The following is a 16,967-nucleotide window of genomic DNA, read 5'->3' on the forward strand; positions in this document are numbered from 1 at the left end:
GAAACGTCTCTGAGGAGGAGGCATGGATTAAACAGGGCATGCTGGGAATGGCATGGTTTTAAAAAGGAAGCAGAAGAAGGAAAGAGAGGAGAAGATAGCAGGAGTGGGGGGGGGGGGGTGTTGGTTAATCCCCTAAAACATCCATATATTGCTGCTCCTAACTCGTCTTGTGCTTGTAAATGGAGAGGAATGTAACTTGTTGTCTTTGGACCCTGTGCGTGGACGCCTCTGGTAAGGAGAGATTTATGTGTGCAGACGTTGCCCAAAGCGCACTGCTTATTTCTTCTTTAACTAGAAGCTTTGAAGCAGAGGGCGACCGTTCCAGAGAGACAACCATTATCTTAGCTGTATTTTCATTTCACAATGATTTATGTTTTATACCCACATTAGAGACCTGTCAAAGCTGGTTAGTGTTACTGTATGTCCAGCCAACATATAGAGTTGGCTTCAGTTGGTTGATATAACGTCTTGGAAGGTATTCTTGACATAGAATAACATATTCTCTCAAATAAACCATGGTCTTGTAGATTTCATCTGAGAGAAATATCTGGCTACTGTGTTTTCAACATAGTTAATTATTCCTCTTAAGTATTGCAGTTATCTTGTATGAGGATTTCTTTAAGCCTATCAAACAAAACTATCAATAGAATTTTCTAGAGTGACAAAATACTTACAAAATGTACAAAAAAAATCACAAAAAATGAAGAAAAAAAACCTTGAGACTCATCCCAGTCAATCAGATGACAACATTAGTGCATTACCAGTTTCTTCAGTATCTAGGCCAGTTCTCTAGTTTGAACTTTCCCTCATTGACTGTGGCAGATACAAGGAACATGTGCTTCAGCAGCATCTCAGTAAAGATTCCTTTTTCTGGGGAGATGTTTACACTGCAATCAACAGAAAGTGGAGTCCTAAAAAAAATACAAGATGCCCCCTCTGCTTTTACTTAACATTTCTAATCTTAAAATGGTCTCTCTCTTAGCCATTCCCTCGAGTGAAACCCTAGATAAGACGGGAGGGAGAAGAAGGGACCTTGGAAAGCCATCAAGTTAACCTTATATAAGCCGCATTAAAGAATGAATGTAAGCAACATTTCCCCTTACCCCACGTACTCACTCAGTCATTCTTTGGTATGCCAGAGTGTGTGTGTGTGTGTGTGTGTCTACATGCATGTATGTGGAGTGTGCCCAGGGGGACCAGCGCAAATGCAAAACAGAACGGTCGATGCCATGAAACAAAAACTAACAAGGTACCATCACCAGCGTGTACAGAACCTAAGGAATAACATTGTTCAAATGCAGTGAATACGAGAAGAAGCATTCCGGATGACCTGCCCAGCAATCCAGGTTTAACAGTCGGGACATAAAATGCAACCCACAGGCTGTAAAACGACCTGTAAGGTTTTCAATAGATGGCCATAAATTGAAAGTTATTCCGGCACTGAAACGATATCTCTCTGTGTCATAGCCAGTTTGGAGGACAGTTCCTGACAGTATGTGACCTGACAGGAAGCCAGCGCTGGGCTCAGTCAATAGGCCTTCCTGTAAGCCTCTTGGGCACTAGTCTTCTCAGGTATCGGCTATTTGGTCTGGCTGTATTGATACACTTTTGCGAAACTGATGACACTATGGAGTCGGTTCTTTCCCAACATGACAATCTACAGGGGATAAGAAAGAGTGTTTTTATCTGTCATCGAGTGGGAAATGGGACCGTTTTTTATCCGATATGTCAACTGAGGAGGTGGTTCTGTACAGTATGCATAAGCTTCCTAAACGACGCAAATGCATACCTTTTTGCAGACAAAAACTATCTGTGTCATAGGAGGACTAGAAGGTTCCCTCATGTTACTCATCAGGAGATTCATTGTTTGAGTCTCCTCCAGGGTGAAGGGCCAAGAAGTCAAGGCTGGAGGGCAGAGGGGTCGGGGGGGCTGATGTGAGTGCAGTCATCCCTGGCTAACTTCGGAGCTCTGAGCCTCACAGCTCCTTTCTCCTCCAGTCTTTCACCCTGCCGTGGACCCACGGCAGCGTAACAGCCTAATTTAGAGGGAGAGAAAGAAAGGCCGAAATCCCCCCTTTCTCAGGAAGATTAGTGGCTGTCCCTTTGGAGTGGGCTGCGGGCGGGGAGCCTTTTTTCACAGGGTGCTTTTCTCTGCCAGTGGCCTGACCCATGGAGCACCTTCTCCGAGCGGGGCTCTGAAACCAGATGAGAGGCCCTGGAGGAGAAGAGACCCTCTCGTACCTCTTAGCTCCATCTTCCCTGATCCCCCCCTCATTCTCCTCCTCCTCAGTTCAACTTTCAGCCACACACACACATCACCCTCGTCAGAAACATTTCTCTCTTAGCGTTGCCCTCCTTTTAAAGACCTAATGCATTTTCTTCCCTCGCTTCTCTGACCACAGCTCTCTGTTCATCTCCACATGGTACAGGGTTGTGATTGACACAATACTGCTTGTCACTCACTTTCTTAACCAAACTAGCTACACTCACACATTACTGGACCCATCTTCCTATATCCATTTAGTGGCCTGCTCATATCGGACTGCTGGTTGAACCAATGGGTGTAGCGTTAAAAGCAAAAGTTGAAACTTTTGTGGGAAGGGGCACCAAGGAAAGTAGGAATTCCACTCAGAGAATTCATCTCCTTCTAAATATACAGCCCGGCTCTGTGAAAGATGTATGTGACACTGAAGTCGAGGCAGTTCATTACTGACAGACACTGTTCCACTGGCCTAGTTCAGGCGAAAATAAAGAGCAAAGTGGAGAAACAACTGTGACACACAGAAGTACTGAACAACTAGTACATCCTAGGAGCTTCCAGGAGTTAGTTTACCCCAAGCCTGTGCTAGCCTGCCTGGCCAGACAGATGCGGGCCGTCAGAAAGAATGCTGGTACCCATTTAAAACCATTAACAAGGCCCAGAGAAAGAAGCCTGATGCATATCGCAGGGTGGCTTTACCAACAACATGCCCCCTTCAACCTCCCTCCCTCCTTCAGCTGCTCTTCCCCCTCCTCCCTGCCCTCCCCCTGCCTCCCCCCTGCCCTCCCCCTGCCTCCCCCCTGCCCTCCCCCTGCCCTCCCCCTGCCCTCCTCCCTGCCCTCCCCCCTGCCCTCCCCCTGCCTCCCCCTGCCCTCCCCCTGCCTCCCCCCTGCCTTCCCCCTGCCTCCCCCCTGCCACCCCCCTGCCCTCTTCCCTGCCCTCCCCCTGCCTCCCCCTGCCCTCCCCCTGCCCTCCCCCTGCCTCCCCCTGCCCTCCCCCCTGCCCTCCTCCCTGCCCCGTGGCCCTGTGGACTGTCAGTTCTAGGGGCCAGATTGTCATTACATTTTCAAATCCACGGTGTCAGATTTAACAAGGCAAGGCATGTCTCTGTAAAACAGGACTGAAATGGGCTTTCATTAGCTGTCTTATTACACTGGGTACGTGTCAAACTGACACATAGGAGCGGTCGACAGCTCCTTATACTGGCACTCATGACCAATGAATGGCGTTTCATCTTCCCTGTTTAATTTGTATCTGATTTGACATTTTTAAGGCAAAGTGTTTTGAGGGGCTGTGCTTTGAGAGACTGGTTTTATCCTTCAACATCACGGGGTAAAAAAAGCCGCAGTGAAATCTTCCATTCGTGTTCATTCAATCTACTGTGAATACATACCAAGGTTTGGTGATGTATTCATGTTATGATGATCTGCATACTGATTACAAAACCAGTAGATTTAAAAGGCTGCTCAAAAGTACAACAAAGGAGCAACCCACATGTATCTGATGCCGGCATGGGTATAAATGTCCCCCTTTTACCATGTCCACAAATAGAGAATTAGGGGTTAAAGTTTTCTGATGGCAGGCCACCAAGCCCTTCATTAAAGAGTAAAACTACTGGACTGATCAGCAGCACCACTGTTTCAGCGGAGGGCTTTAGAAGATGTCTTTGTCAATCTCTGAAAGACTTTTAATGTCCACCCCTCCACCAGCAAGGCGTTAGTAATTTATAAAGCCGATACTCGGGAGGCAAGAACAAGGTCCTCCAACCTCGTTATGGGGAGTTTTCATCACACACAGATCCCCCTTTTCATCTTTAAAACATGAGACCTCTATCCCTCTCTCGCGTTCTCTCTGGATCTTCTCCGACCGGACGCCCACCCGCCCTCCGTGAGAGGCGTCAAGTTCTCTCCATTCCTAACATGTGAGATGGGAGAAGTATCGTGTTGAGAAAACCTGTAGGTGGTGCCTTACCAAAAAACTTGACCTCACTCCGACTTGCGTTTCTGTCTAGATGCTGAGGTTTTGTGGGTCTTTATACAGCTGCCAGGGAGGCCACAGTGAATGTCCTACTTCTCACCCGGTTCTCTAAACAATTCACGTTGATGGCTTGTGGCAGGCCACCAAGCTTACCATTAAACTGAAATATCGCCACCGTATCAGAGAATCTCATTAGCATATCAAAAGGTACAGTAGCTTCCCTTCCTCGTCTTTGTCAGAGGATGCTGATGCGCTGTGTCGTCCACTGCTGTGCCAGTCAGTTTTAGTAATTCATAGTGTTTATACTCGAGAGGTGAGAACAAGGTCTTTCGACCTCATTACCGTGTTTTTCAGCATCCTCTGACATCTTTGAAACTCTTCTTTCTTTTCATGTGCTACCGAACTGTGGACCTGAATATGCTACAATGCAATGTTCTTCTTCCTGAGCTGTAAACCAACATTGCTTTAAGGCCACATCCGGGTCCATCATCCAGTAGCTCAACAGCAGAAAGAAGTCAAATTACAGGGCTTTGCATGAGGAGCATCACAAAGGAAAATCCAATGAAACCGCAATGATAATGAAAATAGTCCATCTTCACGTACTGGGGATATATGGTGCTCAATAGGATTATGCTAAATATACATTTCAGTTAACAATAAGTATCGTGTAGCCGGGAGCCTCCATACCTCTGGTCAGAGTGGTAGGGGAGGGTTTCTTGGGGAGATCAGAGAAGCTGCTGGCGTCCAGGCCTGATCCCTTGCACTCCTTCTTGTCAGATGCTGCCTGAGCCGAGGTCTCCATGGTGGACAGCTCAGAGGGAGAACCTAAGGAGGAAGTGAAAGAAACAAAGAACGGTGAGCTGGATGACAAGCGGACGTGGAAGAAGACATTTTTTTTAACGGTTGTGTGTGACATTTCAAATTGCTGCAGATTGTTTGTGTAAGTAGAAATACAGAGATAGACGTGTCATGAGAAGAAGAAAGACAAAGAGTGTGCTCTTGTGTATTTTCAGACACAAAACCATTCACTATGTGAGACATGAACCAGGATCTCCTGAGGTCCTGCCGTTGCCAAGCACTGAGGCAAAAGGACACCAAAGCCACAATGGAGTCTGTTATATTGCATCATGTGGCGTGTCTGGTCTGACTATTCCCATACACATTTAACTAAATATAAAGACCAAGTTGTACTGTAAGAAGGAAGGAATTTCTTTCTCTCACTGGTATAAATAAGTCTGAAGACAATCACCATTCAACAAATTAAAAGTACAAAAATACAATTAAAAAGGGCGTGCCTGCATTGCAACATGAAATAACAAAACGTTATTTATGTTTGAATGAGTAAACATCTTTCTCAGTGACGTGACAGTTTGTCTTCACACTTTGTAGTTACTATGTAACAGTAATGTGTTTGTGTCATTTCAAGTCATTCAAGTCCATAATTGGTTGTGAAGCCAAGTTTCTTAACTTGGTGTGATAAGTACATAGAGCTGCCCCTTCATTTCTAAACGACACAGACCAACAGCAGCCTGCAGCCTCAGCCACTGGGACTGTGTCAATACTTCCACATGCCTGCGTGAATGACCAATGACTTGGCTGCATGCCACTTGTTTGAGTTTGTGAAACCTACAAGATCATCCTCGGTTAAGTGCAAACAAGGCGCGGTCTGAGGCGGAGAGTCCAGGCCCTTCCAGACACTCACCAACCTGTGGTCATCTGTGTCCAAACACATCCATTGTAGGTGTTTAGTAGTATGTACAGCGTGGTAGATGGATGAAGGGAAGTTAAGATTCCCAACAGGTCCATGTTTCAAATGAATGCACAGCATTGGTTAAAATCTCAATTGCTGGAAGTGGCTGGACTCATAAAACAGAAATGTGTTTATGATTCGACATGCTCCGAGTCTATGGAAACAAATGTACGCTTGTAAAAATAATTTCCTACTTAAATCCTGCTAAAAAGGTGACCTCAAACTAATTTTTTAATACATCCATTGAGTGATAGAACGCATACAGTCCTGTACTGTGTCATGCATGTGGTTCTTTTGAGGACATTAACAATCCAGCATTTATTCTTTAAGAGCTACAGTAGTCCAAGGAACAAAACGAGATACAGTATATACTTCTCAGACACTGTCACACTATTTCAGTTAGCAGTACAGTACTATAGTACACATAGTACAGTGTACAGAACTGTGCAAGGCAAAGTCGACCGTGTGTTAAGTATTTTGTGGTTTCAAGTGTTTTCACCCAACATGTTGTGTTTGATTGGAGGTGAGATCAGTGTGTGTGTGTGTGTGTGTGTGTGTGTGTATGGGCTGTTGGCCATGCCGTTCCGGTGACCCTTCATAGGTGTTAGTCGCCTGTCCCCATGCCAAGGTAAGCCGATTAGAGGTGGGCAGCTAACAGGTTTAGGGGGGCATCTGTTTCTGCCTTTCTCCTGCCAAAGGCAAAGTCCTCGCACTAGTCTTGTTCCTTGACAACTCATTCATAGAGGCTGTTTCAGCAATATGAATCACAATTTTGGGGATTTGATTAAAAGCCGTTCTCTAAATCAAGGATGGCTTTGTAGTCAAACTAAGTGCTCAGTAAGACAGCTTTTACTGTCGGGTCTTAGTATAGACCCTTCTCAACAACCTCTATGTCAACATTCTGTCCTTCAACGTGTGTTGTTGATGTCTCTGTGTGACTGAGGGTCCTCGCAATCGCTTTATGTTTCCTCAACATCTGGAATCACCTCCATCTTTTTTGCTTTTAGGTCATGCCAAGAATGTGATTTTCAATTACCTTATTAAAACATAGGTACCGGTATGTCAAAGGCCTCTTTTTTGTTGTTGCAACAAAGACACAGTCCGATCCATTTAGGGCTACAATATCAGAAAAAAAAGCTTATCAGACACGGTAATTCACCGAGTTTGGCTTAGAAGCGTCCTCAACTTCACCCTGCACCCCCACCTCCTCAGATCTCCAGCAGGTCTTTGGATGGCCCACACCCCCACAGTCTCCCTGCAGACCAGACCCATGCTGGCCTTCTGACAGGGGTGCCGGGCTCTGACGGGACAGTACAGGTGTCAGGAACTGAAAGGACAGATGGCGGGCCAAGGAGAACAAACAACAAGAGAGCATTTCTTTTCTCTTCTTCTGGTTGGCTGGGCAGCCTAGTGCAGCGCGCGAAAAGGATCACAATCCCCCCCCCTTCTCCTCACCCAAGAACCCCTCCTCACCCCACAGCCCATGTGACCAGAGGCAGGGGAGGGCAGTGCAGGATGGGATAATCCCCTGCCCCCAGCCGCCTTCCTCTCTGTCGCTTTCTGCTGCCCCACACACACCTCTCTCAGTGACCAAGGCGGCGGCAATGGCTGAGACCGTTTTGGGTGTTTCGTTTCTAAAGTGCAACATGAGGCATCAGTCTTTAAGTCAGGTATTCCGTAAAAGATTGTTTGCCGCAGCCACAGTGCTAGTTTTGGGCTGCATTTTTTTCCACTGAGGTACTGCTTCAAAACATTGTGGTAAATTATCCCAACAAATGACTTTGTGGTTCTGTGGAAAACCTGTGTCATCACATAACAAATCATACCTCCAGTGCTGCACGGGGCATGCAGAGGACAGTTGAGACCTAACCATGTCTTTGATTATATCATCTGAGTTCATTTGTAATGGCAGGGACCATCTCTGAGGCGACGAAGCAGTGGCGGTCAAATACAGACAAAAATCCTTGTTTGACAACGTTCGCTCCTACAAAAGGGAAAGACTAAGTGAACTAGAGAGACAATCAAATGTGCAGTACATTAGAAATGTTTCGGTCAGCCAGTAACCTCCACTGTCAGCCTTTACTGAGATGAATCACTAGGACATGCCACTTAACCACGCAAGGCCTTGAAACAGCCCAGACATGAAGTAACTCATCTCCTTCTCTCTCTCTCTCTCTCTCTCTCTCTTCCTCTCTCTCTCTCTCTCTCTCTCCAGGCTTTTGTTAAGAAACCTGGTGTGTGTTTTCCTTAGCGCCTCATTCAGTTTCAAGTGTTCCTCTCTCCACTACCGTTCAGCAGATCCCCTTTCACCAACACTCGATGGAATGCAAACAGACTTCAAAGGCACCTCTCATTTGAAGATTTCCAGTTTGAACTCCTCTTTCTTCATATCGGAGTCCCAGTGTGTTACTGATGCTGGTACCACCTTATTCCTGCTTTCCCATGTCATTTCCAGCTCTGTAACCTATGTATAACGGATGTAAAAGCTGTGTGGGCTGTCTGAGGTTGGATACCCCTGTGCCAACTCAGATGTCTGTACTTTTGCTGAGCACATGTTTTAGGGGGTGGTGCTGGTTGAGTTGGTCGGCAGTCAAAATCAGATCTATTTCTGTCGTCCCTCGGGTTAACAGGGATCTAGTGGACTCTGTAGTAGCTATTTCAAAATTGGAGGCCTGATTGTTTTACCTTCACTTAAATCACCATACATGACAACAGTTTTTGACTCCAGTCAGAACGTCTGAGTTAAGATCTGCATTTTATCCACAAACCGTTTCAGTGCTTACCTTAGTCTGCTGCCAGCAGTGTACCTTTCAGGAATTTGCTTGCACTGGTGGCACCTTACCAGGATCTCAAACACACCATACTAAAGTCTGGAAACTGTAAAGTCTGCACACTCTCCTCAATAGATCACAGTGTATTAGGAGAAGTCATCCAGGAAGCCCAATTCAGCTTACTTGCTCCTCCCAAAAAGCTACAGGCTAATTCAGACAAAATACAGCTGTTTTAACATGGCCAAGGCCAGCCCTAGGCCAGCCCTAACCACTTTGGTCAGACCAAACCTGTTTTTTTCTTGTCTGTGTGACAGAGAGAATCATAAAAGTATTTAAAATTTGCTATTTTATGCATTTAGCAAACATTCAAATATAATTCAAAATTCAAGAAATAGTCCATATTTATAATTTTTTTTGTCACATCGCAAAATAACCACATCAATCTCTCAGCTACCCAGTGCAAGCATTTGATTTAATCCTCTCTTCATTAGAACTACCTTTCCATCGAAGGTCACTGCTGTGCATACTTCCTGATTGTTGCCAAGCATTCTTTATACAACATCAAACTAATGGTTTGTGTAACTCTTTACACAGTAACCCATCTCAAATTCACTGTACTCTGCTGTATACCGTCACACTACGATATAAAACGTTCCACAATTTGACCAATGCGACCCAAAACGTATTTTCTTCTTTCAACAAAGGGAGCTCCTGACTCTTCCTGGACAGACTGATAGAGGCATCAGAAGCAGACTCACTCCATCCCACAGAGAAGAGTAATGACAGTGCAACAGTGCTTACTATGTGAACAACCGGCACAGAGTGCACTCTCTCAGGGGTCGTGTGTGTGGTCATGACAGTAACACACAGAGTTCTTCTTTCTGCTGTCTCCTCAGTTATAATCCTCCACTCCCAGTGTGGTTTGGCTGTTGATGAATCCATGCTTCATTACGTGGTTTTATCTCATAGAGTGAAGGTTTGAACTTTTGAACTCTATTTGGTCTATCAAACAGACAGGTATTAGGTTTACACTTTGAGATACTTAGTTTACACTTTCCTTTAGTCATTGTGCCTTCTTTAAGGTCCTTTGGTTCATTTGATCTGAACAAACACAAAGACAATCAGATGCTTTGTCCTGAAATTGTGAGTTTATTTTGGTATCAGTTGTTATCTGACATCCTGTCTTTGTGGGTAATGTGGCAGCGTGTAAAGTGACAGAGATCTGTTTGGTCTGGTCCTGTGGGCATTAGGAGTCATTGTTCCTCTATAGCAGTATAATCTATACCCAGGAAAACACACAATATGCTTCAGAAGTGCTTTTGCCAGCTTTGTGGAGAAAAAAGAACTAATATGAAGCATTACATGGCTGATGATATAATGGCATACATATCATCAGACACTTCTAGTTTGGCTTGTTACATTGGATACAGTAGAAGTCTAGGGAATGTGTCTCTGGTACAAGTTTGGGCAGCACGAAGGGCACGCTTGAGATAGATGAATCACTGTTTCCGAAGAGACATCTCCAAGTTACACTTTGAAGCTCTGAAAGGGCAGAACAGTGAACATGAGATAAAGAATGTGACATTCACATTAGTCATTAGTCTGATTCAGAGACAGAAATAAGTGGTGTGTGACAGGTCCCATTATGAATGGGTTCTTCTGGTCAGTGAAGCAGGGCACGTGCATTCTGGAGGGATAGCCTCCACGAGCAGGAGGTGTCTGATTTGACAATTAAGAGTACATGTAGCAGAGGTGGTTAGGTGACCTTATCACCTAGAAGGAAATGGGCTTTAACTTGGTCGATTAATACAGTCTGTGCAGCCACTCCAAATAATACATTTAAACCCATTGATTACATTAATATGAATGGCTATACAAGTTGATTTGAGTCCTGAGTTGTTGGGTTGAACTTCAAGACCATATTTACCACAGATCCCAAGAAAATACATTGAAAGATCAAAAAAAGTCTTGTGGATGTGCCCCAGCACTCCATGCTAGTAGATGCAATATCCTGTGGTTGATCTCTTTGTCTCTCCTGACCAATGGCAAACAGATGTTGAGATCACAACCTCAACACAATTACCAGGAGGACTTCCAAGCTGTTAGGCTCAGTTTTTATTTACAGTTATTTCCATTAAAAAAATACAGTTTTAGCTCATTTGTGATGGCGAGAGGAGGTTCAAGACAAATTTGATGTATTTTGTAGCAAAACTCTCCTTAAACCGAGTTTGTTTGGCAGGGATCTTTGACATGTCTTGCAAGTTGGTGGTTTTCTTAGGGGGACCCCCTGGTCTTAGGTGACAGCCAGCTGCTACTAGTGCCACATTGCTGAGTCGGCTTCCTCACAACATTTGGCCCTCAGTCATTTATTCTAAATGTGTTGTTAGCACTCACTCTCAACAGTTTCAGCTGTCAATACCCTCACCAGCTACTTAGGCGATGGTGGGTGGTGTGGGCAGAACTCGTGGGGCTGTTTTGTGTGCGAGTGTGCGTAAACTGTACATGCCTGGGAATCAAAGTTGGCAGAAATCAAAGTTGGTATTTTCTGCGCTTAAGTTTCTCTGCGGCGCGACTTCCGTGTTGTGGCCTGTGAGCGTTTATCATTCCACTTTAACTGTTTATGAATGCCGGCATTATCTCGGTGAGTGTGTGGTGTTAGTGGGCAACGTGTCAGCTGTTTGCCGACTCAGATCCCAGCCCTTGGTGACAAGAAGGAGAGACCCCTGTTGTATGAGGCCCTAGTGTGTTTATATGAGTGTGTGGGGTCACAGTCTTGCCAGCTGTCAAAGCACACCAAGAGGTGACAACTACAGAAACCCACATGACATGGAAGCAGCGGGCCGTTTCACACCGACGGCGACTTCCAAATCCACCCTTCCTCTTCGAATCCGGCCAGCTGAGATGGGCTCCACACTTCTCGAGACAGAGGGAGAGGAGTCGTGTGAGAGAGAACAGGCCTCTTCCCTCACCTCTCCTCGGAATGTTCTGCTATACCGCTACCACCTGTTGAGGCTACTCTGAACTCACAGTGTGAACTGCCCACCATGGGACAGCCTTTCATGTTCTCAGATCCTAAAGACAAAGACAGCATGGACCCATACAATCCCCATTCAACTCCTTCTGATGGGGAGATTACCAAACACGAGTACACCACAACCTCAGCCTGGCCCGGGCCCAGAGTATGCCTAAGAGAGAGAGAGAGAGAGAGAGAGAGAGAGAGAGAGAGAGAGAGAGAGAGAGAGAGAGGAGAGGGAAAGGCCCATAGCAGAAACGTGCAGGGAGGAGGAGAAGGAGAGAGGAGCCGATCGCTAAAGACTACCACATGGCTGCCAGCAAGCCTCCCAGCTCTCTCCCAGCTCTCTCCCAGCCTCCCAGTCTATCAGACAGGAGTCTGTGGCCTGGCAGAGAGTCAGCCATGTTTGGAAGTTAATATCGCTCATCAAATCGAGAACCGTAAGAAGATGAGCCCAACCACCCCGCCCCTACAGTTCAAGCCTACTTTGTAGCTACGGGAGGCATCCGGATAAATCACAACTTACAACCAGGCTTCCCCTCCCTACACAAAGCCCTGCACTGGAAGCACAAACAGACTGCCCCCCCCCCCCCTGGTGAATGCTCGTGGCCTCTGCATGGACCCTACTTGCTCTCTGCATCACATTAAGACCGACTGATGCCAAACACTGGAGACAATGCACCATTGTCTCGGAAGGAGTTCCCGTCAGTCTCCTAAACGCCACACAAACACACATACACTTAAAACACACCAAGATTATTTTCATTGGTAGTGAAGAAGACACAGTAAGTGTTAAATGCAGATCCTCTCCGCCAGCCACCACTGAAAAGTGACTTCTTGAGGAAACTGCAGATCACCCTGTCACTGTGCCCCAACAGCAGTTCATTAGTGCTGGGATGAATCAAGGTAACCCCCTTGAACCCCATGTGAATGATCCCTCTCCCTCTACTCCCTCTCTGTCTATCTCACTGTATCTCTGGGTCTCTCTATCTCTCTTTTCATGCTGGGACTTTCTTGACAGACCTCAGTAAAAGAAACTAGTGGAGGTCGTTGAGACCTTGGAGTCTGGAGGCCCCCTGACTTCCCATTCTGGTGTCTCTGGAAATGCAATTTGAGACTTTAGAGGAAAATGGCATGAGTAGGAACAAGATCATTAGGCAGAGATGCATGACTTTAAGAAACCTGGAAATACTGCTTCCTCAAGAGAAACCAGCTCCTTCATGATTGTACATTCTTGCTTTTGATGAGGTGGGAGTGCCACAGATGATTGATGAGGTCAATTACTGTAATGAGCTTGTCAGTGATTTCAACCTTTAACTGGCTTGTTAAAGACACATTGGGCTCTTTCCTTGCTTTGAAGTGTTGTTATTTTACACAGACATATGGTTTGTCATTCTCTTTTCGATAGCGAGAGAAGCAAAGACCCAATCGAGGGTGACCTGCCTCTCCCTGAATGGCTTTGAATGTATTTGAGCATGGCTGGGGCTGAGAGGGGAAGTAGGGATGGAGAGGAGGATGAGGGCTATGCTGTGTTCGTCTCCCGGATATGATGCGATCCTGTTGAACCCCGAACACTTGAGGAAGAATGAGCCGGACGCCTGGAGGGCCGCAGAACAACAGGCACTAGAGAATTGGGATTGTCCACTTGCCACCCAAACCAAAGCAGAGAGGGACTTGAGAGGGCCCCAAAATGAATGTAAGCTATCCCATCCCCTACCTTCTCTCCTCTTTCTTTTCTCTCGTTTTTCATTTTACCCCCACACTTCAATCGTTCCATCTCAAGTACAGGCCTGCCATGAGAGACCACAACTGATCAGTTTAAAACATGTCTTCTTACAGCTCCCTAAATGGCCATTAAATACTGATCAAATCAATTCAGCTCTAGTGAGAGTGCATCAGCCTCTCCCACACAGATCCCTAGTCTGGACAGGAACTGCTGGACACCCAGCTTTTGTTCAGGCAAAGGGCCCGGACATGAACTAACCACAGGGGGCTTGCCATTATTTTCACCATTGAATATATAACGGCATAACATCAGTACATTTGAACAATTTCTTTCATACTTCACCTCTGGGAAAATCGATATGGACCAGCTGTATTTTATCCACGTCAGCCAGATTCTTAAACACTATTTCGATTTCTGCAGTAATACCAGAACCATTGGCAGAGCCACTGGACCCCCTAGTGGCCAGACTATCACTGTCCCACAGCTGGACCTTAGGAGACTGCAGTGTAAGAAGGACAAGCTGTGTTGAACAGCTTCATTGACCCGGTACAGCATAATGTCTTAAGTGTTTAAGTTCAGCAAGTCGGAGGTGTGTGCGTGTGTGTGTGTGGTGGGGGGGGCCACTCTCCCTTCTCAACTTCACAGTTCTCTTAGTGGTGGACTGAGAAAGAGGGAGGATGGATGGGGTGTTCTCCTCAGAGTCATTCAGATTTCTCCCTCCTTTGCTCCACCACATGCTACACTCCATCGGTGTTTGTTTTCACAAAGTTTCACCCCCGTTTTCCACTAGTGCGGTTCATTGAATTTTCCACAGACTCACTTCCAGAGAAGAAAAGGGCCAGATCAATAAAGCGGGGGAGTGGGGAGCGATGTGTGAAAACGAATGCACACACAGAGGCTGGCGGGCTGGCTGGGGAAAGATGAAAGTGACATCGCCACCGTGGGTCTTAGCGCCCAGAGAGAGGAGCCCCAGACCAGGCTGAATAAGCTGAATAGCCCATCATTTCTTTACATCCTTTCTCTCTCCCCAGGCATGACTGCTGGAACTCTTCATTCCACACAATGGCAAATGCACTAAAACTTTTTTTCTCATGCAAATGATCTGAACCAGGGCATCACATTCAATTACAAACACACCCATACACATTTCATACATAGCGGTAGACACACACACTGAAATGCAAACCCCAAGTGCTTTTCGAACCGAGAATATACAGTATGTCTGGTCCGAGGTAATGTTTAGTATTTCAGTATTTCTTATTCAACATTACAATTTCAAAAGCACGCTTTCATCCCAAGGCTTTCAAAACCAGTTTCACTCATTTTGTACTTAGACTAAGTAATGTGATACTTTTTGCTGTAGGTCCATTTCTGATGCATTTGTGACACCCTGTGTTCAAATACATTTGTAACCCACAAAACTAGAAAGATCCTTCCCCCCATCGCATGCTCAAGCAGCCAAAAAGTGTGACATCATTAAGAACATTTAGATCAAGTAAAAGCCAACAGCAAATATAGCTGTTTAAGAACAGTACAAAAGCCTGGAGGGTTTGTTGATTATTCAGCCTTGAGAGCAAACAAAAAACTTTGAATCTTTCAACAGTCTGTACACAAGTCCCACTGACCTGTCTGATCCAGGGATTGGCACACACACTTCCACGTAATTCAAGATTGTTTAAATCTGTATGTGAAAGTGGTTGAGGAGTAGGATCTATGTGTACTAAGAGTGTGGTGAGTGGTACATTGTGAGACACTTTCATTTGGAGCCAAGTGTTTGCATTGCATTGCTGGAAACAAAGTTAGTTATATTTTGATCTTCAACTATAGAGTATGTGACTGAAAATTTAAAGACCACATGTTGCACACGTATACATTTTATATGCCTTTTTCTACAACGAAAAAAAAAAATCATACAGTAAAACAATACAATTTGAAAGAATACTTCAACAGCCACAAAAGCTTTGGTGAACAGAGGCACCTATATGAAGGCTCTAAAAGGATTGGCGCCGGACTCTGATCACATCTCTTCACATATGGATCAAGTTGCAAGACAGAATTTTTTGGATTCCTATGTCAGATAAGTTCAAAGTGCAAATGAGATGTGAAGTTACCCCGTGCCTTATTTGTCCTTGACACGCAAAGTAATGCTACAAGGCTGTTAGATACTATTTCAACAGCCATATTACAAATAATAATGTTAAGTTTAAAGGAAATTTCATATTAATTTGGTAAACTTCAGAAGTTAATCAATGCACAGCCAGCATCATCATCACTGAATGGTCCTACCTTGCGTGTTTTCTTTTTCTGAACCGATTCTCTTCAATTCACTTTGTCCGGTGAATCGTTGACTGGCACTGATTCCGATAGCTGTCAGTAAAATGATACATTTATGTATGAAACGCACACATACCTATGCATCAGTAAAACTGACACAAAACTCCATGTGCTCCGCGCCTTACGGAAACTTGTTCTAAACTCTACAAAGTTCGAGACATGGCATCCCTCGACTAGTTTACTGGAGCGCAGTTAGTCATCTAACTTTTACAATCCATCATAATGAAGCGGAAAACTTTCTATTTCCTTTCGTGATTATTCAAAAACATTGTTCTCGTATTGTCTTATTGACGGAGTGTAAAAACTCGTCTAGGTTTAATCGTCAGTTGTTCTAGACATGCGGTGGAGATATCTTCAGGCTGATCTGTTTTCAATCCGATCCCCTTTCCCCCCCTCGCCTCTCACTCCTCCACCTCTCTGGTGAATTGGGCCATTTGCTGCACCAGATGGGCCGGGCTAACGGAATTCAGCAGTTAGGCTCGGTGAAGTTAGATAAAGTTTCATTATTGTACGATTTCACGGAATATCGTCTGTATGAGGCCAATCGCATGTCAAGACCACATGATATTGACTAGCTACTTATTCTCAGATTTAATGAATGTATTCAATTAGTACTTTATTGTACTTTTCTTTACTTTATAATGTTTTATATACTGGCTGACTAAATTGCATGATTTGCACACGTGTGTCACATAGGCCTATTTGTTCCATAATTAGGTCTACTCTGAATGGAATTAAACCAGGTAAAACATTGGATTAAAGAAGAAAAATGTATTGTTGTTTAAACCATTAAAATCGTTGATTAAAACGACAAAAGGCTAAGATTAAGTCACAAAAGTCTAGTTACGTGTTTTACTTCTCCAAACCAACTAAGAATTTAGTGTCCACCCGGTGACAAACGATGAATATTTTACGCTAAACAGCGAAACCTTGTGGTGTCATGCACTTTCAGCTTCAAAACTAGTGGCTATAATGAACAGTAAATGTCATCTGATGTATTTACTGTTTGATTTCTGTATATAATACAATATAATTCAAATCAAATGCATTTTATTTTACTTGAAAATATAGAATTTTTTAAATGTGCGCTTCTGCTGATTCTCCAAAATATAGCAGACTTTTTCTTTGTTGTTCAT

The 16,967-nt window shown here is 44.8% G+C and overlaps 1 protein-coding gene across 1 annotated transcript in view; it reads right to left on the minus strand.

Annotated features, from left to right (window-relative positions):
* The window catches only part of gli2a (GLI family zinc finger 2a), a 58,327-nt gene extending 42,151 nt beyond the window's left edge, over positions 1 to 16,176 (minus strand). Inside the window, exons 1-2 of the mRNA XM_084689532.1 lie at positions 15,784 to 16,176; positions 4,925 to 5,062 (exon numbers count right to left, since the gene is read on the minus strand). Of these exons, the coding sequence (XP_084545658.1) occupies positions 4,925 to 5,039 (115 nt within the window). The 5' untranslated portion in view covers positions 5,040 to 5,062; positions 15,784 to 16,176. The remainder of the gene's footprint in view (positions 1 to 4,924; positions 5,063 to 15,783) is intronic.
* Positions 16,177 to 16,967: the final 791 nt, after the last annotated feature.

The sequence above is a fragment of the Hypomesus nipponensis genome, chromosome 23 (assembly GCF_054491055.1).
Source record: "Hypomesus nipponensis isolate SF chromosome 23, ASM5449105v1, whole genome shotgun sequence".
Classification (NCBI taxonomy): Eukaryota; Metazoa; Chordata; class Actinopteri; order Osmeriformes; family Osmeridae; genus Hypomesus; species Hypomesus nipponensis.